Source organism: Vanessa cardui, chromosome 3 (genome assembly GCF_905220365.1).
Source record: "Vanessa cardui chromosome 3, ilVanCard2.1, whole genome shotgun sequence".
In the NCBI taxonomy this organism is placed as follows: Eukaryota; Metazoa; Arthropoda; class Insecta; order Lepidoptera; family Nymphalidae; genus Vanessa; species Vanessa cardui.
Window position 1 is genome coordinate 14162567 of NC_061125.1, and position 26724 is coordinate 14189290.

The 26724-nt window shown below is 32.1% G+C and overlaps 4 protein-coding genes across 5 annotated transcripts; 3 read left to right on the top strand and 1 right to left on the bottom strand.

Moving 5' to 3' along the window:
* Positions 1 to 1081: 1081 nt before the first annotated feature.
* Positions 1082 to 4173, top strand: LOC124543724 (organic cation transporter-like protein). Its single transcript, XM_047121999.1, has 4 exons — positions 1082 to 1353; positions 2389 to 2743; positions 2928 to 3335; positions 3413 to 4173. The coding sequence occupies exons 1-4, from the start codon at positions 1323 to 1325 to the stop codon at positions 4113 to 4115; spliced, it is 1497 nt and encodes a 498-aa protein (XP_046977955.1). The 5' UTR covers positions 1082 to 1322; the 3' UTR covers positions 4116 to 4173.
* A 7623-nt stretch (positions 4174 to 11796) lies between these two features.
* On the top strand, positions 11797 to 14938 carry LOC124543831 (organic cation transporter protein-like). Of its 2 annotated transcripts, XM_047122151.1 has the most exons (3): positions 11797 to 12728; positions 12942 to 13349; positions 13565 to 14938. In XM_047122151.1, exons 1-3 carry the CDS (start codon positions 12193 to 12195, stop codon positions 14307 to 14309), a joined length of 1689 nt encoding a protein of 562 aa, XP_046978107.1. In that variant the 5' UTR covers positions 11797 to 12192; the 3' UTR covers positions 14310 to 14938. The 2 variants fall into 2 exon arrangements, with proteins under 2 accessions (XP_046978107.1, XP_046978109.1); XM_047122153.1 differs by lacking the exon at positions 11797 to 12728 and having other exon boundaries at positions 12735 to 13349.
* Positions 14939 to 15060: 122 nt separating this feature from the next.
* Positions 15061 to 21796, top strand: LOC124543832 (lysocardiolipin acyltransferase 1-like). The gene is made up of 7 exons (XM_047122154.1): positions 15061 to 15171; positions 15380 to 15486; positions 15569 to 15854; positions 17146 to 17342; positions 18625 to 18803; positions 20038 to 20141; positions 21233 to 21796. The coding sequence occupies exons 1-7, from the start codon at positions 15120 to 15122 to the stop codon at positions 21478 to 21480; spliced, it is 1173 nt and encodes a 390-aa protein (XP_046978110.1). The 5' UTR covers positions 15061 to 15119; the 3' UTR covers positions 21481 to 21796.
* Positions 21797 to 22892: 1096 nt separating this feature from the next.
* Positions 22893 to 25055, bottom strand: LOC124543524 (organic cation transporter protein-like). The gene is made up of 4 exons (XM_047121748.1): positions 24902 to 25055; positions 24471 to 24824; positions 23719 to 24126; positions 22893 to 23624 (listed from the first exon to the last, which is right to left on the bottom strand). Exons 2-4 carry the CDS (start codon positions 24815 to 24817, stop codon positions 22928 to 22930), a joined length of 1452 nt encoding a protein of 483 aa, XP_046977704.1. The 5' UTR covers positions 24818 to 24824; positions 24902 to 25055; the 3' UTR covers positions 22893 to 22927.
* Positions 25056 to 26724: the final 1669 nt, after the last annotated feature.

Here is a 26724-nt window from a genome sequence, read left to right on the forward strand (position 1 = left end):
GAATTAAGATGAAACGTTTGTACTTTAACATAACATATACAGGTAAAGAATAACGTATGCCGTATATGCCGTTTATTGCGAGTCATATTAAATACAACAACAACAGCCTGTAAATTCCCACTGCTGGGCTAAAGGCCTCCTCTCCCTTTGAGGAGAATGCTTGGAACATATTCCACCACGCTGTTCCAATGCGGGTTGGTGGAATACACATGTGGCAGAATTTCTATGAAATTTGTCACATGCAGGTTTCCTCACGATGTTTTCCTTCACCGCTGAGCACGAGATGAATTATAAAGACAAAATAAGCACATGAATCAGCGGTGCTTGCCTGGGTTCGAACCCGCAATCATCGGTTAAGTTGCAAGCGTTCTAACCACTGGGCCATCTCGACTCTTTATTAAATACACTCTTTATTAAATACACTTGCCAAGATATAAAAAAAGCTGTAGGTTTTTTACGAGGACTCGTCGGGGTCCACGTTAAACTATTTTCTCTTTTGTATTTTTTGTTGTATTTATTCGTACATGAGTTGTTTCATGCATACTAATAGATCTTGTAAGATATCACACATAGGTACATGCACGTCGATAATACAGCGTGGAGGGGCGCGCCTTCGTATGAAAATAGATCAATTCTATATTTTCTTCATGTACCTACTGATTAACCAATTTCGTCTTAAATAAAGTGCCTTTACTTATAACTCGAATCGTGTGATAATTCATTTTTAAATTAAAAAAACCACTAAATATTTGTTCATTTTGTATTGTTACATAAATTGATTGACATTTATGATTATTGCTCTGCTTCTTAAAGTCGAAGCGTAAAATTACATTGCCTTTAAAATTCCTCAATAAAGTGACTATTTAACGCAATAGCGCAATAACATAAATAATACTTTTTAATTAATCGCGAAATTATTAATTGCATTTTTTTTAATAAATACTCGTAGATAACTCCAGTAGCTACAGAAAAATCAATTTATAATCTAATATTGTTGTTCATTATGCCATCGATAATTTCTTCACTATCGATCTTCAGCGCTTACGTTAATTATTTCAAATAGTTCAGTTACAAAAGCATTATGATATTAAGTTAGAAATGTCACTACATCACGTTTAAATGCATTTAATGACAGTAGTATCGCGATTCGCGACGAGCGAGAGCACAACTCAGCGGCGCGAGCGCATTATCAAAAAGACTAAAGAATACCAAGCCAGTCTGTTGCTGTATGCCATTGGATAAACATTCACCGCCTATCCCCAATGATACGAAAGTGTGTGCTAGCTTATTAGTGTTATAGTGCAGAAAGCAGACTCAATACCATGGAGCTTCAAAATCACAAAGAGGAAAATGGTAAGAATGTTTGTGGTGAAAGTATACGACCTCGATATTGCAAATATTGAGGCTCTAACCTTGATTATAAGCTGATACTACAAAGACATGAAATAATACATGTTTCTTTTGTATCTTAAATTAAAATATTTTATTAAATATTTAAAACAAAATTTCATTGTTAATAAATTTATTATTTTCTTATTTTAATTATTTACATAGTAATCAACTTATTTCGTTAGTTTTTAATATTCATTATATTTAATCGCAATTTGTAATATATTACCATGGTTATAATGAGCGCTTAATAATTTAAGTTTCGCTTAAATTATTTTCAATGTTATAATAGAGCGGGAATTGATATTTGACCTTTAAATAATTGTTTTAAAGCCTTGGAAGGCCTGTAAAATAATACAATAACATTATATTTTCTATTTCATTAACATTATCACTAAAAACACTTAAGTGATTACAAAAAAAGGCCAAGAGTTTTTGTTGCTGTCGATGAATTTCTAAATAGTTTTTACTATAATATATGAGTGAATACTCTTTAATGCTAGATGAAAATAGCTGTAAAAATATTAATATATTATCGACACTTAAGTCATATGCAATGATTATGAGTTTAAGTGAAAAAATATTCCAAGGTTTTTATATTCCAGGTAATATTCATCAATTAATTATATATTGTTTATTTAGTAATTCATGTAATAAGTAATAAAATAACGTAAACCCGGCATTAAATATTACATTATATACTAATTGTCACTAGATATTAGAAACGTAATTTTAATTAATTTGAAAGTTGAACAACTTGTTACGGCTATAAATCAACTCACGTAAGATAATAAAAGTATAATATTACATATTACTTAAATATAACAAAATTATCTAATGTTCATAAATAATAAACAATAAAATAACGTCTATTGTCGTCGTCTCTGTTTAAAACTGTAACTACAATTTTTACGTGTTATTAATAAAGAATTATATTTATTGTTATTTAATAATATTTTTAGACTTACTTTATTATTAGTTTTTATTTTTTATTTACAGGCATAAGTTCAAATCGAAATGTTCCGAATCAAGATATCATACAAAGAGTGATAGGCTCTTTCGGAAAATATCAGTTATACTTATGTTTATTGATATTTTTATCAAAGTTTCCGGTGGCTTTTCACCAGATGGCCATTATATTCCTATCGCCAAAAGTAGAATACAATTGTGGGGGTTCTAGTGATGGAATATGCCCATGTCCGAATCCACAATATAACACTTCGATATTTACAAACTCAATTATTATGGAATGGAATTTGATATGTGATAGAAAATGGCTGACGAGTTTTACGCAAACGTTGTTTCAACTAGGAACTTTATTGGGCAGTGTACTGTTTGGAATGGCTTCTGATAGGTAAGGTAATTAAACGTGATCAATATATTAGATCTTTTTTAAATAATTGATATAAAAAAACAAACATGAATTTAACTTTCATAGTATCGATGTATTTTACGTCTATAATGTTCAATTCATGGGATTTAATTAGGTTTTCAAGTATTTTTTTATTCGAAAAATAATTATGATTTTGTGTTTTTAGGTTTGGAAGAATAAAGCCTCTCTTACTAGCAGTTGTTATTCAAGTCTCGATGGGCATAGTTGCCGCATATGTACCAGACTTTTGGACGTTTACGTTCATTCGATTTTTAGTAGGAATGTCTGTTGGAGGTACAATGGTCACCGGTTTTGTAATTGTTATGGAATTTGTTGGGACAAAATATCGAGATGTCATTTCGGCACTTTATCAAGTCCCATTTAATATGGGTCACATGTTGCTGCCAGTTTTTGGATATTTCTTCAGGGACTACAAGGACTTTCAATTAGCGATATCTTTACCAGGAATTATCCTCCTTTCATATTTCTTTCTAATACCCGAGACGCCTCGTTGGTTGATAGCAGTACATAAAACGGATGAAGCTATTACAATATTGGAACGAGTAGCTAAAGTGTAAGATTTTGCATTAATGATTGTATTAAAATATTTTGCGACCAATACTATTATTAAATATGTCTTTTATTTTATAGAAATAATCGTCCGACCGAAAACATAAGAAGGGATGTGGAATTATATCAAGAATCGGTTCAAAAGAGTCAACTTAAAAAAGGAAATATATTGGATCTTTTTCGGACACCGAATTTGAGAAAAAACATTTTGGCGATGTCGTTCAACTGGTTGACTTGCAGTTACTGTTTCTATGGAGTCTCACAATACGTTGGTCAATTAAGTGGTAATGTTTTTGTAAACGTGGCAGCGAGTGCCAGCGTCACTCTACTCGGGACCTTAGCGTCTATACCTTTAATGAAAGTAATTGGTAGAAGAACTATTTTGATAGTGTTTAATGCTATATGCGGTTTATGTTTGTTAGTTTTATGCGTTATCCCAGAAGGCGTAGGTTCTGTTGTTTGTGCAAGTATTGGAGTAGTAGCTAGCTTCATTGTTTTCGTGTTAGTATACTTATATTGTACAGAATTATTTCCAACAGTTGTACGAAACGCTGCTCTTGGATTTTCTTCAATGATGGCGCGTGTAGGTTCGATGTTGGCACCTTTTGTGATAGAATTGAGAGACGTTGCTCTCTGGATGCCTCCACTAATCTTTGCGATATTCCCACTTGTAGCAGCGTGTATAGCGTTCGTTCTCCCTGAGACTAAAGGTTGTGAGTTGATGACTACAATAGAGGAGGGAGAACAATTTGGCAAAAAGAAATCAACAACAAGTAAAACATAGAATATTATTTTTATGAAAAACTACTTTTAAGTTAGATTATAAATGTAAATAGTATTGTAGTAAATATTAAAAAAATAATATCTATGTATTTTTTATTTCACATAATTATGACTTTTTTATCGGCGTTCTTTCTTAAGCACAGATAAATGCTGATTTTACGGGTTACAAAGCTTTATATCATAAATACAAAAAAATATGGCTTAAAACTACAAACACACGGCAACTAAGTAGGCGCCTATACTGATCATTAATATCTTGTTTATTTAAATTTGGCAGTCACAATACTTCGGTAGTTTTATTGTTCCAAACTTTGTTTATGAAAGAAAGATGATTGATGTCTAAAGCTAACAAATCACCAATATTTATTTCTCACTTTTATGATGATATTATCACCAAGATTTATTGCTTGTATCATAAGGAAGACTTTAATCCAAGATTCCTGATTGCAAGTGACATTTTATATAAAGTATTTATGTACTATGAGTTTATTTGATATAAAGGCTAAGTGTGTCTAGGGTGTGCTAACCCTGGCCTAGATTCAGCTTAAACAGATGACTTCGAAGAAACGATGCGTTGTTACTTTATGAAACTTTCCTTAGGAAATTGTATGTATATATTCAGTATACACTGAATTTTCATGTACTTCGTCTCTATGTAAATCTATTTCATCTCAAAACATTGTAAGGAAACATGCATCTTATACATGATCTTTCTGCTGTATGGAAATAGGTCTAAATTTAAAAATTACTTCGAGATAGAACTTTCTGTAATACGGATCGGTACTACTCACTCACATATTTTACCGCCAAACAGATATTGTATTGTTTTATCTTGTGTTCCGGTTTGAAGGATGATTGACTCAGTATAACAAGCATAAGTTGGTAGCGCTTTGGTGACGTGGCGACTTCTTGCAGGACAAATTTAAGCGGACAACAGTAAACCGTTTGTTCGACCGTCTACAAATAAAAAAAAAAAGACAAAAGGAACATTTACAAACAGATTATTTTTTTATATTGTATGTGCTGTGTTTTTTAATATCCTATGTAATTATTAGATTCTCGTGTATGTAAATATAAATAAAAAATCGTCACGTTATAAACTGATTCATTACTATAGTAAATTTGTTGGATACCACGGAGATTAAGTAATACAATTAAATTTAATTGCACTATTGCGTTGAATTTATGTTGTAATGTACTATCGAAAGAATATAGAAAAATATGCATCATACGGAACTCATTCGCTTGGCCTATTTTTATTAATATTTATAGCATAAGAACAGATAATGTATCTCCTTTAATTGTTTTGTTTCACTTGCTTTTTCCTGCGACTCGGTCCGCGTGAAATTCGTTTATTCGTTTATTTAAAAGTTTTATTCGCAATTTATATACGTCGTTGACCTTATCCAGAAACTGGGCAGGTAGCCTTGTAAGGTATTTGGCCTGGGGTTTTATATTTGAAATTGTTTATTTATACGATACGTTCAGTGATTACGTACCAAACAGACACGCTTGCATTTAGGCTATTAGTATAATCTTTAGCTAACGATCTTTTTTTAACGTGTGTGGGAACAGACAGTAATTTTTATAACTGTTTTTATCGAAAGTTTGTTTTTTTTCTTTTCACTCCTGAACTTTAAATTATCGTTCAATTATTACAAATGTAATCTAATTTCTATTTGTTTTGTTATGTTATTCATATTATACTAATAGCGATAATATAATGGGGCTTTACTTTGCTATTGATTTGTTATAATTAAAATCAATTATAAAATGGTTATATTATAATTATGTATTAGCAAAGATAAAAAAATTACCGTTTTAAAAAAATGATATCTGTATAATGAAATTCCGGAATATTAAAAAAAATTTTTAATATTCTGCAGTCAAGCTGCTATACCCTCAATATGTTATAGTTTTGTTGTGTTCCGGTTTGACTAGTCAGTGTATTAAGGGATAAATGTTATAAAAAGTATCGTAATCCTATCGTAACGTAAGAGCTACAGGATAATCATCATCATTTATTAATATTATTGTACTGTGACTAGGTGTAGTTCAAATTATTCAAAATTGGTAAGGAGATATTTTTCCTTATCTTTTGTCTTTTATGAATAACTAGTGACCCGCCCTGGTTTCGCACGGGTGCAATGCTGATGTCTATCATAGTATATGTCCATATACTATGTCGGATTTTTTGAAGTTACAATACTGTTGAACAATATTTTGATTCAGCCAGAGTTTGAAATGTAACACAATATATTTTTTTTACTTAAACGTAAAATTAGAAAACACTAAAATTATCAGTGTTTCTCTACTATATTATGCGTGTATGTGTTAAACATAAAAACCATCCTCTTGAATTTAAAAAAAAAACCGCATCAAATTCCGTTGCGTAATTTTAAAGATCTAAGCATACATAGAGCTGAGATGGCCCAATGGTTAGAACGCGTGCATCTTAACCGATGATTGCGGTTCCAAACCCAGGCAAGCACCTCTATATATATATGTGCTTAATTTGTGTTTATAATTCATCCCCTGCTCGGCGGTGAAGGAAAACATCGTACATATCCCCACGCTTCGAACGGTTGGAATTAGGGTCCTCATAAAACGCTTACTTATAACATATAACGTGCATGCGGAAAGCCAGTCAAGTTGGCATAGTTCATTTCGTATAAAGACGCATCAATCAAAGAGGAGACTGCAAAAGAAGATTCTTCACGGATGCAATCTTACTTATAATACTTCAATATTTTCCCTTAACACAAACAATCATTTAAGAACCAAAAAAATTTTTATTAGTTGTTGTGTTCAGACAGACACCAAGGGGATTTTGTTTCCAATATGTACGCAGTGTAAACATATCACTGAAACAGATACGGATGTTGCAATATTAAGAGATAAGTACATGACATAATAGTAAACGTAAGTTGTTTGTGACATTTATCTCAGAAAGGATTTATCAGATAAACAGACATTTTTATTAAATTTTATTACGTTGTAACTGATATAAGATTTATTTTTCGTATTATTATTTATTTAATAAAACCACCGGTTGTTGACGGGATCTGTATAATACGTTAAAAATCAAGCAGATGTTTTAGTTCCTGTACATACGATTTCTTAGAATCTTGTAAATGATAGAAAGTTGATTGCTTTGTATATTGTTGATTTATTTGTAGTATTGATTATATTGGACCTAAGCTACAAAGCTATGGAAGGGTACATAGTGAATTACAGTTCAGCGTATTAATAACATGAGCTGAGATGGCCCAGTGGTTAGAACACGTGTATCTTAACCGATGATTGTGGGTTCAACCAATGAATATTCATTTGCTTAATTTGTGTTTATAAATTCATCCCGTCCTCGGCGGTGATAAAAAACATCGTGAGGAAACCTGCAAGTGTCTAATTTCATAGAAATTCCATATGTGTATTACCAACCCGTATTGGAACAGCGTGGTGGAATATGTTCCAAACCTACCCCTGAAACCTTAGTCCAGCATTGGGAACTTTACAGGTTGCTGTTGTTGTTGTTGTTATTAAATATTATATACAAAACAAAAATAGTTCTTACACGTATATTATAATGTAAAGTTCTATGTTAAACAAGGACACATGCACTTAGCCTGTCGAGATTAAAGGCATCCGACATAGATATTTAAGTGGCTCAAATATATACATACTGTCAAATAGTTCTTATCATAGACAGTTAGATAATCCCTTAGACAAAACTATGTTTATAATTCAACATTTTACATTACATATACATTTGTGTTGTAATAAGAATATATATAACGTGACATAAACGTAGCTAGAATACTCTGTAGTTAAGTAAGCTATCTAAAAATGATAAGCTTGTAACTTCGTTTAAGATAATATTATGTGACGCAGCTCATCTTATTTTATTATTTAAAAACATAGTCATAAACGCCAGTCGGTATTAACATTCCTTTACGGCGTTCAATTTAAAACGCTGTGCGGTGGGATATGCCAATTAGTGGTAATAAATATTTAACAATTTACTCATTTGCCAGTTTCCATTTGCATGCTGGTATGACACAATAACTTTGGTGCTAATTTGTTACTGAATAATGATTTATTTTTATTCCGTACAATGTTACAAATATGAGGTTTCATTTTTGTTAATTTCAAGGCTATTTTCGTCGTTTGTCTTAATAAATTTTGCTACATTATATTTGAGTAGATTTATTTCACGATGTTTATATTTAAAAATACAAACTCGTTGGGGGTTTTCAATAAATTAAATAGGAAGCTGAAGTTTATTTTAGAATATCTTATACATTAATAGCTGAATCCATTTTTTGTTTCAGACATTACAGATCGATAGTTGCACTTAAAAATCGGTTATGGTCTCATTTTAAGGAGCTCCAGTCGTAGACGTCCAGAAAATTAACGATTCTTGATTGCAATTCACTAAATTACAATTCAGCAAAAAATTAATTTTCGATATGGGAAAAAAGTTACTGGCCGGTTAGAAAGCGGTTCTATAAAAAATATATATGAAAAGTGACATTCAAATAATGTTTTATAATTTAGGCGCTAAATGTAGATAGTATAAATAGAGATACCTGAATTTGTGACAGTACATCTGCAAAGCCTGCGCTACTGCAGATGTCTATTGGTCGTGGTAGTCCACTTACATCAAATGAATTTCCAGCGCGTTGGCCCTTTATTAAAAATAAGAAAAATTAAGAGTTATAGATAGTTACTATAGAATATATAGTTAGACAGAATGTCAGAAGCTCAACAGTTAGCTCTCATTTTGAAACGAATTCACAATATTGATGGATGTATGTGCATGTTTTCGACCCGTAACATGCAGGTTTATGATGTTATCTTTCAGTGGTAAAATTATTTATTTTTATTAATATAATCATTAATGATAAATATTTACATAAGATTTACATCTACTCTTTGTTTTTATTTGTGTTCAATGTCTTTACAAATCGTTTACCCGACTGAGATGCTTGATTTGATGTTACATAATTATATTTACTTATCATTGTTTAGAAAATGTGTATTCGTATAAAACATTATTTTACGGGTGAAAAGGTTATAATGAGTTATCTGTATTAATAAATTCGAAAGTATCTCTTATGGTACCTGTTTCTATATGTAACAAGCAAGGAAAACACAAAAGTAGTATATATGCTACAAGCTAGTTTTTTGCATAAGATCTGACTTCCGACCCATAAACAACTAATAAATATTTCTTCATTATTTTATCAAATACTGTTTCGTTAGATAATATTAAAATCAATACCAATTTATATTTAATATAAACATTAGTACATACTTTTTACAACTGAGGTTGAATACTTTGAAAGTTACTTTATGCAGGCCATAATGCATTTGCGGCAAGTGACGTCACAGGTCAATGAACGGCGCTTGGAATTAATCGGACACTCATTATAATATAATATATGTGCAATATTATCTTTGACAAAAACAATGACCAATTATCGACGACAAAAAAATCTGCAATGGAATATTGAGTAACGGAACTAATTAATTATAACTGCTTCTGAGTTATTGACTTCGAAGTAGATTGTAATTAGATGAAAAAAAAATAAAGAGATCTCGTGAACTCATTAGAGCGTACTTGACATACTGTTCGTGTGTACTGATATGTAACCCATTAATAAGATGTGTGAGTATGGCAGTATTTGTGAATTTATAATAAATTACAAATTAAAATCTTAAGACTTAAGCTGGGTTATTTGACTGGTTTTTAAAATCCATTTTATATTATTTTATAAAATTCAATATTTAAACAGCGCGCGAAAATTTTACTTTGTCAATATGCGCTGTAATGGGATGACGTCATTTGCCTGTATTGTAATCTGTGGACATAATGCACATACGGTAGGCAAGTCGCCTTGTGGAACTCGCCGTTGCTGAGAACGGCTAATGCACCCTTGTATACTGGAAATTTTTGTGTTTTCGCTTCACTTTTGCATACCGTGACGTACTTCAGTGTACCTAACAAGTTAGAGCTGAAAATAAAGGACCTCGGAGTTTGTAGCCTTGTTAGCTACTAGATTAATTAAAAATGCATTTAAAATGTAATTCAAATGATGTCGCCACAATGAATACGTTGTACCCACTATGGCTCGTAGCTTCTCGAAATTCAATGATACGTGAAGTCAATGGGTGGGTTGTATTGTTACACTAGTCACTATTCTTCAAAAGAGTACCTGCTTTATGTTATAAATATGATCAAGAACAATATTCTAATCATTCGATAACAATCATAGCGTTTGTTACGAAAAATGAATACTATAATAATATTATAAATGTGAAAGAAATTATGATATAAAGAAATTATATAGGACGTTCTCAGGCACGGTGGAGTGAAGATATACGCAAGGCGGCAGGCAGGAGCTGGATGCGAGTAGCCGGAGAAAGACCACAGTGGCGTCCAGTTGGAGAGGCCTATGTCCAGCAGTGGACGGGTACGGGCTGATGATGATGATGATGAAAGAAATTATGTCTATTTGTCTATCTTTCGCTCTTTCACTACCAAACGGCTGAACCGAATATGACGAAATTTGATGTAGCACATTCGAACTCCAAAAAATAGCCTATGTGGCTACTTTTTTCATAACCCATGACAACAAAACCTCTAAAACGCGAAGCCACGGGCAAACACTAGTATTGTATATTTGAAACAAGTCAAAATTTCTTTCGAGGTATGCAGATTTCCTCACGATGTTTTTTTACCGAAGAATACGAGGTGAATTATTTCTAGCACAAACAAAGTCGGTACTACTCACTCGATTTTGAACATTAACTCAGCTCATTGATAATTACATAACAAGAATATTTTAACGGATACATGTACTTACTGTTAGTTAAGCCTCGAACTACAGCAATGATAACAATTACCATGAAGACCTTGAACACAGCACATATTGTTGTTTAAGAGTTTGTTCTTTACCGTTTTTACATTTTAACGTATGTGTTTTTATGGTAATAGGCTAATAGCAATTCGTAGTTTTTTAATACTACAAAACAAGTTTATATTTATGTTTTTCTTTTTCTTGTATCCCTATACCAATGATTCTCAAATACTTTTACTCATTTGAATAGTTATCTAAGTTTTGTTAAGGTAAACAATACAGTTAAATTTAAAAATATTATTGATCTCACTTAATAATTTTCACACAAATAATACATAGTACAATTTTAAAAATTACAGAGTAAACCTCTGTTTATGAATAACCTTTTCGTAGTTTTCTTTACAATTTGGACAAAGACTATATCATATTCCGACCACAACGGGAGAAAAGCCAAATAAACAATAATTGACAGCGAATTCAGACGATGTTATTTGTCGACAGCTTGATTCATATATGATATTCACTATGAATTTGCAAAAAAATTGCGTTTTCAACGTCGACGATACTGTAAACAATGAAGCTGAGTTATTAGCAAATCGCATGTAATACATAAATCTAAGGCTTTTTTCTCTTTTTCCCACTTTCGTTGTAAAAGACTAATATAATGTAAGCAATATATTGCTTCTTTTGTAATTATAATTCATCTCGTGCTCGGCGGTGAAGAAAAACATCGTGAGGAAACCTGCATGTGTCTAATTTCATAGAAATTCCGCCACATGTGTATTCATCGAACCCGCATTGGAACAGCGTGGTGGAATATGTTCCAAAACCCTCTCCTCAAAAAGAGAGAGGAGGCCTTAGCCCAGCAGTGGGAAACTTACAGGCTGTCAGGCAGGGAAAATTACAGGTTTGTAGGTAGATAGGGAAATGGATCACCGGATGGTACGTGGTCACTACTGCCCTTAGATAAGAAATATTAATCATTCATCAATGCCCCACAAATCTCGACAACTAAGCTGTTATGTCCCATGTGCATTTTACAGTCGCTCATCAACTCGAAACACAATAATAATACTTTGTCAGTGTTGACGATAAAATATAGCATGATGTCATGTTACATGACAGTGTATATGACAGCCCAATCATCCGACTGTTTGGTACAGCCACTTCACATATTTTATTATCTAAAATCAGTGACATTTTTTTGTTTGTGGTATGTGTACTTATAAGTCTATATTATTTTTAAATTTAATAGATGGGAATATAACATATTATTTATTAGATCAAGTAATATTATATAATCAATGTGAAAACGTTAATGTTTTAACCTGGATTGTAACATTGGAGACGCTTGACCATCTAGATTTACTTGTAATATGTGTAATTAATATTAAATTTTTAATTTTAATTACATATTTTCACAATTATTTTAATATGGTGCAAATAAATGCTCTTATCGGAAACTTCGGAAAGTATCATATATGGCTTTGCATTATGGTCTTTTTAAGTAAATTTTTTGTAGCTTTCCATCAGATGGCTATATTATTTTTGGCTCCTCCAGTGCAATACATTTGTCCTCACAATAAAACATGTTGTGACGTGCCTGTTTATGATAAGACCGAGTTCACTCGGACCATTGTAACGGAATGGAATTTAATATGTCATAAATCGTGGCAAAAGGATTTTACACAAACTATTTTTCAATTTGGAGTGCTAATTGGGAGCCTTGTATTTGGTCTTGCGTCAGACAGGTTTGTAAAGGCACAAATAGTCAAAATTGTTATTTAGGTTTGTGTTACATTTTCCCACAATGGATCAATGATCAAGATCCGACGATCCCAGATTTAGGATATTGGCTAACATTCCAATTTCTCCCATAAAGCTGTAGCTTTTCGGTTGACTTTTCCACAAATGTGAAAAATTTCTGAGATTATCGTTAGAATAATACAATAGTATATTTGCAGATTCGGTAGAAGAACAGCCTTGCTCGTTGCAATTATCCTTGAAATTTTCACTGGATTGATAACCGCTATTATGCCTGAATACTGGAGCTTCACCGTATTACGAATGTTTTTGGGAACAGCTGTTGGCGGAGTGATGGTCGTTTCATTTGTTCTACTGATGGAATTCGTTGGCTGCCCACACAGAGAGACTCTATCTATTATTTTTCACATTCCATTTATTATGGGACATATTGTATTAGCTGTTTTTGGATATTATATAAGAGATTATGTACATTTTCAAATAAGCATATCTGCTGTTAGTTTAGCTCAGCTGTTTTACATATGTGTGTTGCCTGAATCGCCCAGATGGCTTTTGTCAAGGAATAAAACATTCCAAGCTATAAAAAATATGGAACACATAGCTAAAATGTTAGTACTAAGCATTTGTTAAAAACCTATTTAAAAATATCTACGTATGTATATAATTATAACATATATAATTATTAAAATTTATTAAGAAATTTTTTACATTACTGCCATAAAAAGTTATGTTTGCTCATAAATTATCTTAGTAAATATTTTTTTTAACATGTAAACTTAAAAAAGCCATCTTAAATGATACTAATTAAAATATTGTTTTGCAGAAACAATCTTCCAATACACGAAATTCGGCGAGAAATTGAGACATTTCAACTGGATTCTGTAATGATCAGTCGTCGAAAACAAACTATTATTGATTTATTACGCAATTCTTATTTAAGAAGAAATTTATTGATTATGTCGTTTTCATGGTTTGTATCAGGATATTGCTATTACGGAGTCTCGCAATTTATCAGTCGTTTGACAGGAAATATCTTTTTAAATGTGATGACAAGCGGCGGCGGTTGCTTGTGTGGGTGTATTTTAGCCATTCCACTTATAAAATTCATGGGTAGGAAGACACTGATTATTAGTTTTAATATTGCAAGTAGTGTTTGTCTCATAACCATTGTCTTAATTCCAGAAGATGTTGGTACTTTAATAGTTGCCTGTGTCGCCGATTTATTTAGTTTCATGGCATTCATTGTCCTTTACTTGTATTGTTCTGAAATGTTTCCGACGGTTGTACGAAACGCTGCTATAGGTATATCGTCAATGATGGCGCGGTTTGGTTCCATGATAGCACCGTTTGTTGCTAACTTTCGAATCTATGGGAAATGGTGTGCTCCTGTTGCTTTTGGAGTACCACCAATGATTGCTGCTGTTTTGTGTATATTTCTACCGGAGACAAAGGGTACTGAACTCTTAATGACTATAGAAGAAAGTGGTACCTCAGATCGTAACACTTACACGCCTTCCCGGAATAGGAGCACGGTTTCAGAAGAACATATAAGGGAAAGGAATTATTAAAATATGCTGTTTTATATATATTTTTTGCAAAATAGTATTATCAGTAGGTAAGTATTTTCTGGAATAAATTATGTAAAATACTTGATTAAATGTGTTCAAATCAACTTAGATATTTTATTTACGAATCATTGCTGCGCTATTAGCATTCAGGCCACAACCAAATAAGCTGAATCCAAAAATGTCATTGCATAGATTCTTCACAGTCAATGTTCAGATAATAAAGCGATTTTACGACAAAAAGTCATTTTATCTCAGAGTAATTATTAAATTATTTCGAATAACAAAACGAATATCAAAATATTACGCAGTACAGTTATTCTGTACGAAGAAAATAACCCCGGAATTTAATGAGCCTAAAATGTCAAAATGTGAAATGCGATATTGGCTATAATCATTATAAAATGTGTAGATTGCACGTATCAAAATTGCGTATCATTGTAACCCGGCTGTCAAAATTTCATAAGTGAATTCGCATCGCACTGCTGCAAAAGAATATTTAAAAAATGCACAACAATTTTTGGGCCATGATTATGAAGGATGAGTCTATTTTCTGTGCGTAAGACACACGATAGGTTTTATTGGAGACATAATAGTGGAGGGTCTAACCCTACTTCACAATGTTTTTTGTGTATAAGTTATTTTAGAAACATTTGTTTTATTTTAAAAAATAGTATTACGAAATCATAAAATAGTTATTAACGTGAGTGTGACTTACGTAAAGCCTGTATAATGAAACTAAGTTCGTAAGGGTTCTAATCTAGAACATATTGCTAGGGCTTCTTTAACCCTCGTCAGTATTAGACCGCCATCATGGCGACAGGCGTGCTGGTTTGTGCTGCTTGGTATTATACCATCTTAGCAGGTTAATAAAGTTCTTTAAACATTAAAATTTTCTCTAAAAGATAATATTGTGATATATATAAGAAGGTCCTAAATCAAACGGTGGAATGACAACTAACTAACTTTGTTAAATAACAATGTTCTTAGAAAAAAAACCGCGTATTTTCAAAACGTATATGCTTTATATTGATTATTCATTAGTGCTTGTTTTGATATGATGTATATTTCAGGGTTTTACGTACTTTATTGTCCAGTTTTGTATTTAATGTTCATAAAACATATACTATATAGAAGAGTAGTGGATTTACTTTTCTCGCTATGGGAGCTGTATCCTGTGGTAAAGTATTGCCAATTGTTATACTACAATGTTTTAATGTAAAAGATCAGTTCTGTGTAATCATAGAGAAATACTTCTTCAGGCATTATTTCAATGGTGCTGCAACACGGAACTGCATCATTACGGTGATCATGTGAATCCAGATGAAACGACTATAATTGTAATGAACCATCGTACCAGAGTGGATTGGAATTATGTATGGATAGCTCTGTATCACGCGACTCAAAAACGCGAAGGAAATGCTGACTGCACATGTAAAGATAAAAATATTAAGAAACCAGAACTTAATATACTTAATGCTATCACAAGAGGGAAATCAAAAATTAAATTCGTTTTGAAAGATGAAATTAAAACGGTTCCAGGAATGGGTGAGTTTGATAATAGATACCGTATTTACCTAAATATTCCCGCGTTTTTGTTAAAGTATTGTTTGATTTTATTTGAGAATTATACTAAAGAACTATTTATATATAAATTCGCCTTGTAGATTCAATGCATGACTATTTCATACAATTTTCATTTTGACATAATATTTACTGATCCGTTTCTTGAGATCGTGGATAAGACCTTCCTAAATAAACAGATATTTAATTGGTAGATAATTTGTGATAGTAATTATTTTTATATCATAAGTTATAATATCATTTCGATTACTAGAAATCAAAGAACAGGATAAAGTTAAGTTTTTTTTCAGAGATAATCATAGTGTCTAGTAGGATAGAGTTTAAAAGTTTTAAATCCAGTGCCTTGAATAGACCGTAAGGCGTTCGTCCCGTTCCTAAAGTCTTATGAGTGATGGAATACAGAGTGCTCTTATAAGGCCCTGCGCAGTTCGTTTTCTCTCTCGACAATTACTGCCGTGACCAACACAAACATAATTACTTATTGTTTTCATTTTATAACATGTTTTAACAATGATTTTAGAACGAAGTAGATTTCGCTATATAGGTATTGAATAATTGACACAATGGAATAAATTCACAATGTTTGAGTTAAAATTGTCATAAAAAAATGTGTGAAATAAAACAGTAACAAAAAAATTTAAATAATGTGACATTAAACCGTATATAATTTATAAAAAAGAGAGGTAAAATTTGCCTGGAGGGCGATTACCTCGATGGCATTATCCTGTTTCAAACTTAACGGTAAGTTAGCAATCAAAATGCAAAAAGTGTTATTTTAGGGTAATCGCCCTTCAGGCGAATCTTCGTTATACCGTTATAACGAATAAGAACTTCGCCCAAAAACATCGAATAATACCATCGAATACATTTTACTACACTACAATTATTATTAGTATTACTTACTTACTCGGTGTTCGGGCTTTTTGGGAGAATGTTTGGGTTTGAACCATGACCAAACAGCAGTAGACAGTATTGTTATGTTCTGGCTTGAAGGGTAAGTGAGCCAGTATAATTACAGGCAAAAAGAACATAACATTCTCGTTCCAACGGTTGGTGGCTCAATTATTTTATTTTTAATATTTCTTACAGCGTCATTATTTATGATCGGTGATGACCTGCCATCCATTTGCTCGTTTAAATAGAAATTAACATCTCTTTTCCAGGAGATTGCTAAGAGTTGATATTCCATCACGCTGATCCAATACCGATGATGGTGGATTGACCGTACTTTTGAGTTTACTATGTTTATGTTTAGGTTGGATAATGCAGCTTAATTATTTTCTATACGTGAAGAGGAACTGGCAACAGGATGAAGTAAGCATGACACAGTTCGTAGACTATTATAAGAGGCTTCGATATCATCAGCAGGTCGTGTTATTTCCGGAAGGAACCGATTTAAGCGAAGACAATAGACGTCGCAGTGAAAAATTCGCTCTATCAAGACAATTGCCGGTGAGCAATTTTATTTTAAATTTGTAGTTTTTATCGCACGTTTAATAACCTGCTACAATATCAATGCTAATTCTAAAGTTCATGGTTTCATCTTATTTATAAATGTACGTTTCATCATTTAATTAATGTGAAGTTTGCATAGGAATCGTGTGAAATAAATGTCATTTTAATCAAGAATAAATCTATTTGAAAATTGCATAAGTTTATTAAGTATTTTAAATACGTTTCAAAGCCTTGAAAAATATCATAAAATAAATTAGTTAGTGTAAAGATGAAAATAATTTTGCCAACTAGATTTTTCTTATTAAGCAAGTTGGTCGAAATTTCGATTTAAATCCTTGCTTGATTGGGTTGAATTGGCTTAATCACCTTTGCTTATATTATTAGTTTAAAAACTATGGGAACACCTTTGAGTAATCAATTAAAAAGAGGAGAATTAGGGGACGTAATGGACATTTGTATCGATTGTATGAATTCCCGACATAAGGGGAACTCTACCATATTCCGGTATTATTGTAGGTTTAATTTAAATTTATGATCGTGTTAGTGTCAATCCAAAACATTAGATGTTTCAATTTATCAACGTGGTGTAGTGTGTTTGCGAGTGCCATTCGTATAACCTTTACCAACCACAACTGAAGTAAAGATAAAGAAATCCTTGATATTATATTGACGTGATATCATTGGTCGAAATCTTGAACAAACGATCGTGAAAATGATTTTTGTTTTAAAGAATACCCTAAAAATATGTAACTTTATTATTTAAAACAACAAATATCAAAGAATAATTACGTTACTTACTTTAAATGAACAGTACTAGACAATGCCATAGAAACTGTATGTCCGGAGCACAAAACTACGACAAAAAAATTCTGAGTCTACTACTAGTATAATCGAGCTTTTGTTATTTCATTGCATTCAATAACAAAAATTTTTGATGCGCGAAAAAATATAATTTTGTATAGCGGCGTGTTTGCTATCGAAACTTGGAAGTAAAATTAAAGTGAACATAAGGAGCTATTTGAAATAGTATTACTATAAATAAATATTTATTTTTTAAGAACTGTCTGTAGTGCATTATGTAGAGCTATTATTAAATCGCATGCAATACGTAAAAGTTAATTGAAGTTTGTGTTTCTGTATTCATTCTTCGATTGAAAGTGAGCCAAGTAAATTGTTAATAAAGTTTAGGTCATTATGTAGGTACGTCTACGGTCTAGGTCTTTCAGAATCGTTATGTTGTATCTTATGTTTATTTATTTATGAGATAAGTATTTTTCAGAACTTTGAGTATGTTTTGCACCCGCGCACCACAGGCTGGGCCGTACTTTGTTCCCGTTTGCGTAATTCCGGACTTGCGTCTGTGTATGACGTCACAGTTGCCTACGATGCGCCCGCGCAGACTGAGATGGACTTACTGCATGGTAAAATGCCTAAGCACGTACATTTTCACTTCAAACGGTAATAATTTTATCTTGAATAGGAAATAAGTTTCTATTGTTTTATAAAATTGCTTATTATTATTTTCGTTTAGTTATTTAAATTGTTTAACTGGTTTTATTACCTTGAACGGACAGTATGTGACTTAGAGCGTTGTAATTTGAATGTATAATCGTGGTCATAAGATGTGGATGTGCACGTAAATGTCAATAAATGCTGTTCAAATAAATATTTACTTATTTCTATAATGAAAATTCATTGTACTAAATATGAATATTTTTAGAGCTAGAAGTAAATATGAAATCTATCAAGATCACAGCATAAATGAACTTACTTTCAAAAAGTATAACAAATCTCCATTTAAGTAGGATATATATATAAAAAAACGTAGAATCACCTAAATGATCCATATTTACCAACGTCTTAAGTTCGTATCCAGTGTGGAACGAGGCAGACAGCAAAAGAATGATTTCGAAACATAGAAATATCTTTAGCTAATTTATTATATTTCGATAATTTTTAGTAGTTGTGTCACAGACAACGTCTAACACACACAGAGAGACAAGACTATTTTTTGACATTACGATTATACGTCAAATATTAGGTATTGAGTCTGTGAAATTATGTCCATGAGTAAGTCAGTTTAACTGCTGGCACAAGGAACATAACATATTATATTCCAAGGCTGGCAATTGGTGTTATCAGTTATATTACATACATATATACGTAATTGTATTTAACTAATACGACTATAATTTTAAATGTTGAAAAAGAGTAATTACTGTGTTTCTTGCCGTTTGTTCTTGGTAGAATCTACTTTCCGAACCGGTGCCGTGGTAACTTCACTTAATATAGTTGTTAAATGAGGATTCAAAAGTGCATATAAAACTTTACTTGAATAAAGTTTATTTCGATTGAGATTTTTTTTTATGTAAGAAATGATTAATATTTTTTAGAGCCAATGACTATGTGCGTTATTGGCCCCTTACCATCCGGTGACACTTTTGTCCTTAAGCCTAGCCATTCCGTTAAAAACCTTTTTTATTGCATAGAAAATGAATTTTATTTACTACAAGTTTAATTAAAGTATGTGTCAAAATTAATAAAATAATTTAATATCACGTGTTTAGTACATTATGTGAAATCCATCCAATATTTTATTCGTGTTATTACCACGATCATACCTTTTTTTGCTTGTATTTTTATTATAAAGCAATTTATAAAGGTAGCGTAATCTTTTCATTGTCATTTACAGTTACGATATTGAAGATTTACCGTACGAAGAGGAAGAACTGAGAAATTGGCTTCAAGATCGTTGGAAGGAAAAGAATGCGAGTCTAGAGAGATTTCATAAAGACGGTGAGAATTTAATAAATATATATCTCATACATATAATAACTTATATTTGTTATTTTAATGATACCAAAAATATCAGGTATAACTAATTATACTACAGAGCAATAACCTGACGACTTCCGTGGTGGAGTGGTGTATACACCGGTTTTCATTTGTGCGCCACTCCGAGGTCCCGGGTTCGATTCCTGGCCGAGTCAATATAGATTATCATAAGTTTTCTATGTTGTCTTGGGTTGTATTTGTGATACCGTCGTTACTTCTGATTTTCCATAACACAAGTGCTTTAGCTACTTACATTGGGATCAGAGTACTGTAGGTGATGTTGTCTCATAAAAAAAAAAACTTACAGATCGAACAGTTACAAACAACACTATCTACAACAGACCAGAAATAACAAAGGTCTATAAAATAAAAATGACAGATTTAATTGGCATACCTAACAAACACAAACTGCAAAGCACCATAAATGACAAACTTACAAAATATTCGGAACTAAAATAAGAACTAGCGCGTATGTGGCACTTGCAGAGGGTTATAATAGCTTAGCTTTGCAAGAAAATATTTAATGGACATATTTGTGTTATAATATTTCTTTGTTAATTAGATTTATATTAAAGTTACAAAACAAAAAGAAACATGAAAAGTACATAAAAATTGAAACAGTAAACGACTTTGTTTTAAAATATTCATAAATACATATGCATTAGAAATACATTACAATTACGTTTGATACAAACATATACACATCACTAATATTATAATTGCGAATTCTCTCTGTTACCTCTTGACGGTTAAACCGCTCAACCGATTAAGATTAATTTTGATCTGGAAATAGTTAGTCCCGATGACATTTTTTTTTAATTCAGCCCTTGTAGCGATAAAACGTGGGTAACATTTTCTGTGCTGTATGTACCAAAAGATGACAGGACGAATTTCGACCAATCAGCAATCACTTGCATGTATATACAACCTATCTGCACATTGTATGTTACACTGATAAACTGCAAGCAGCGTTTGTAAACAATTCGTCATTAATTACGGTCAACAAATGGCATTGCATTGCATTTTAAAGTGGTTCTTAATTTAATTTTCAGGTTCATTCATCGACTTCCCGTTGAATGGCGCACCAAAGATACAAGTACCTCGTCCTCTTGGGGTTGCCAAACTGGCATTTGTGTTCTGGACCGTTATAGACGTCTTATTTATCTACTGGCTGTATTGCAGCGTATTGTTCAAGTTTTGGGTTATATATCACACATTACTATTCATACTAGTGACGAAATATTTCGGTGGTTTTCATAATATTCAATATAGAATTCTAGACAAGATAAATATTAGGTAACTAATCTGCTATTCTCGGAAACACGAGTCTCAGACCTGGGAGCGATTTATTTTATTGACGTTAGATTTGCAGTTATCTGCTACGTATTTTGTTTATGATAAGCGATTATATTGATAATATTAAAGTTTACTGCGTCCAGATATACTCGTGTTTTTTTACTCTAGCTTGTGCCCGGGACACCGTTCGTGTGAATATAATCAGTAGAGTATATGTGGTTGGTTCTGTGTATTATTGCGCTGTCGTGTCATTGTACTTTCCAAATGGATGGACAGATTAGGTTTTTTTTTCATAGATGCTTATAGGTGTGCAATAGTATACTATATCATTATATACATATACATTTTAAAGCTCTAAGAATACACCGGAACAGACAGACAGCGGGAAGGGTCTTATACTATGTAGTGATAAGCAAGAACCAACTTAAGCTGAACCCTATGTAATAGTTAAATTTTTTGGTAATTTCTAAATCTGAAAATTCCATATTTTCTTTTTCTATAATTTTTTATCATGCGGTTGTATAGACTAAAATTAACCAAAGTTTTAACTAAATCATTTTTTTTTCAATAAATATTTAAATGCATTTTTTTAATAGGCACATATTGTTAACTTGTGAACCAATTTCAATAAAACAATCGCCATATTTCGAGATTAGCGGTAACCCAGTAAAATATTTTTTTCAAATATCTTCCATGTTCAGATTTCGATCAGTTAGAATTTTATTATAATAATAGGCAGGTGATTGCGATCCCTATCTGCAGTAGTATATTATGATTTATGAATTGTAAACTTAATGATTCATTTATACATTTAGTAGTCTTAATTTAAACATCTAATATCCTATTATTAATCCTAATTACTAAGTACTAATTCGACATAAGTTTACTAGTTAAGGCACTTAATGCAGAGCTTATATTAAATAATGAATTATGCCTAAATTCCCAAGACACTAAATATATACATAGACATGGGGGATGCTATTAGATGAGTTAAATGTCGAAAAGATTCTATTAAACTCATTTGTGCAACGAACTTTATGCAAAGTCAAGTTCACGTCACTGTTTTTGAAATATTTAGCGAAACAGTTACTTTAAAAATGTCTTCTACAAAAGTTGTAAATCAAGCAAACCTGTTCTGTAACTTTTTCTTAAATAAAGCGATTCTAAATTTTACTAGTAACACTACGTAGGTACTAAGTACCTATAAACGTTCACGTACAATTTCTACTTCTTACGAATTTATGCAAAGAAGAATATTTTTTTTAAGTGCACTAACTGTAAAGCTTCTTTAAAATTTACAGTGTATCATTATTTGTCAAACGTCAACGACGAATTTATTATTACAAAATAATTCTACAGGTATTAAGATCATTTACATAATTTAGTTAACATATACATTATAATTAAGACAAAATAAATATTTCTTTTGTTTTTAAAATAATTATCTGCTGTTAGCTTATGGTTTTACGTTCCTTTGATTTTTCTGTTTGATCAATTGTATTCAAAAGCACAATGTCTTTAGTTTCCGGTAAGAAATAACATAAAAATCCAGCACAAAATGCTAAAATAGTAAATATTACGAGAGATGCCCATTCTATTCCTATATTTACAACAAAAGGTGCAATAAAACCACCGAATCGCGCAAAAACTGAAGCAAATCCCATTGCAGAATTTCTTACTACAGTTGGGAAAATTTCCGATGAATACAAATATACTTGAACAAAAGCCGTGTAAGCTCCGATTTGACCTATCATGGCGAGTGATAATTCTACAATTCGCATATCGGCCGGTATAAATATAAATATTAATAGCGAGGCTCCAGCTACGACAAAACTTGTAATAACTGCGATCTTCCTTCTAAGGTACAAAGAGGCCAAAACGACTAAGACCAATCCAGGTATAAGACTTACTGATGAAACCATTACATTGAGATAAATGTTTCCTTGAAGCCGACCAATGTATTGATTGATGCCAAAGAATGTATGTGAACAGCACATCCAAACGCAGGCGATGATCAACGTATACGCTCTGATCTTCGGAGTTTTGAACAGATCTGTATAATTCGCATGTTGCTTATCACTACTAGTTTGCGATTCCATTACAGCTCCTTCAACTAAAGCGCTTATGTTATTAGTTGGTCTTTTGTTTCTGAAAAACAATAGATAATAAATAATAATTAAAACACATACAAAATCTTTTAAATTATACATTGACTTAACAAATATATTCAACTGTTACGTACTTTATGGCAATGTGAGTTAATATTTGTATAGCTCTTTCTTTTTGACCCATTGTTATCAACCATCTGGGTGACTCTGGTATAAGATAATAGTAAAGCATAACAAACACCCAAGGTACTGACGTGGCCAGTTGGAGGTGTCTCCAATCGCGTAAATAATAAGCGATCATGGGGAGCGTGAAATAGCCCAATATGTACGATATTTCAATTAATCCCGTAAGATATGGTCTAAAGGATTTTCCACTGAGTTCAATTATGATGATATAGCAGCAAAGCATTGTTCCTCCAACAGCTGTTCCAATAAAAAACCGTGCTACGATGAACATCCATAATTCCGATGACGCCGCGGATAAGGCCACAAAGACAATTTCTGAAGTGAGGGCCAGTAAACAGGCAAATTTACGGCCGTACCTGAAACATCGTTTAAACAGGTAGGATTCGATCAATATTTATTTTGAATAGTAATAATATATACGCAATGATATATGGGATACTTAAAGCCAAGTTAGAATTTAATAAGTATGTAAAATTACAAGTGAATATAATTTGACTTGCTTTTATTGTGTTTATATGGGATGCGCATTATATTTTTAATGCACTGCCGAAAAGGGAGGAATTCTGACAGTATTTTGTACCCAGTCACATGTTTGCAACTTTCATTTATTGGAAAACTTTTCTGCCAAATTTGCTATTCGAACAATAAGATTTGTGTAAAAACAATTACAAAGAAATAAAACTTTAAATTTTATTCATACCTATCAGATAATTGTCCATAGAATATACTCCCAATAAGAATACCCACTTGCAACATTGACTGTGTCAAACTTGCCAGCTGCTGCCTTTCACATATAAGATTCCAAGTACTGGTCACTGAACTCACGATAGTACTTTGGTCATATTGAGGATTTGCACACGGGCAGTGATTGGTCAAGTTATACGCATTTTCATCCATACACACATATTCAACACTTGGCATGATGAACACGACATTGGTTATCTGGTATTCAGTGGGGAACCTTCCAAGTGTTATTAGAAACAAAATCCATATTTGGTATTTTCCAAAACGACCTATGATCGTTTCTATCGTATCTTCAGCTGACATCTTGAAACTGAAAGAGAAATCTGTTATAAAAACTTTTTGTATGATATAAGTAAATGTTATTAAATTTTTTAATAAGTCACACACGTGTTCTGTTTCAGAAATAATTTATACTGAAATATATGCACTATTGTCTCTCAAAACACACTCATATTTTCCTGTTCTTTGAAGCGTAACAGATGTATTATGAATAAATAAAATTTTATATTCAGAACAAATTAAACAATTCCGATAGTGGATCCTTATCATTTGATATCTTTTATTACATTAATATAAGATCACAACTTGCTACTTTAGAGTAAATTTTACGCTTCACAAAATTATCCAGTCATTACAAATAAATACATACATGATAATTATCATTACGATACCCAGAAATAAAGCATTAAGTGAATAAAAGTAGTAGGTAAATGTCTCTCTAGTGTGGAAGAGCCTCCATTCACAGAATGTTAGGGGTTAATTTAATGACGGAAGTTTTAGTGTCGAGTAATTGATGTAGAAATAAAATAAATGAAAACAATGGATATATCCATAACCATCGGTTAGGATCCAGGAAATTAGCTTTACTGGGTGATCAGTCAAAATATAAATATTTTGATATACGTTATTTAACTAGGCTTATAAAAGAACTTTTAATCTGCATGTTATAGTTTTAAAGTAAATGAAAAACTGTCAGCTCAGAACGTATTTTATGTTTATAATCCACATGCAGATGCAATTTAGAATAATTTATCGCCCAATAAAAATCGGATAAATTTAAAAGTTAAATTATGTTCCTCAAAATGCGCTTGGTGACCTCCTGGCTCAAACCGTAACACATACTTAGTATTTCGTCTGGTCACCATTTAATTATTTTAACTGAGCCCTCGAATGGGTACAATTTGTGGATTTGTTCTATAGGTAAAGTTATAACAACATTCATAGCTAACGTTTATTTTGTCAAAGACAACGCACTTCATTACGGTTTTAGTTATTGTAACGATGAAAAGTTATCGTTCAGCCTTGTTCTCCTATCTTTCTAATCCATGTTTATTATATTTCTTAGCAAATGACGGGCGAATTTCAACCAATGAGCGATCACTAGCATGTATAACATATAGTCAAACTGCACATTGTATGTTATATAAATTCTGCATCATTTAGCAATCAATTTGTCCAAATACTAGCTCGTCATTCAATGCTACAAAAACATAAAATACGGTTACAGGTTTCATCAAAAATTTACACTTAAAATTTGTATTCTTCGGTGGTTTTACATCAATTTTTAGGTTCATTCATTGACTTTCAGTTAAATACAGCAGCAAAGAGACAAGAACATCGTCTACTTCGGGCTGCTGGAGTCAAGGTGGCCTAGAGGAGTCGAGATGGTCCAGTGGTTAGAACGCGTGCATCTTAAACGATGATTGCGGGTTCAAACCCAGGCAAGCACCACTGAATATTCATGTGCTTAATTTGTGTTTATAATTCGTCTCGTGTTCGGCGGTTAACGAAAACATCACGAGGAAACCTGCATGTTTGTAATTTCATAGAAATTCTGCCACATGTGCATTCCACCAACCCGCATTGGAATAACGTGGTGAAACATGTTCCAAACTTTCTTCTGAAAGGGAGGAGAGGCCGTAACCCAGCAATGGGAAATTTACAGGTTGTCGTTGTTGCTGTTGTTGAGGCTGCCAAACTGGCATTTGTGTTCTGGATTGTTATAGACGTCTTGTTTATCTGTTGGCTGTATTGCAGCGTATTGTTCAAGTTTTGGGTTATATATCTCACATTACTGTTTATACTAGTGACGAAATATGTCGGTGGTTTCCATAATATCCAATATAGAATTCTAGACAAGACAAATATTAGTCTCAAATCTGGGAGCAATTAATTTTATTGCCGTTAGATTTTCAGTTATCTTCTACGTA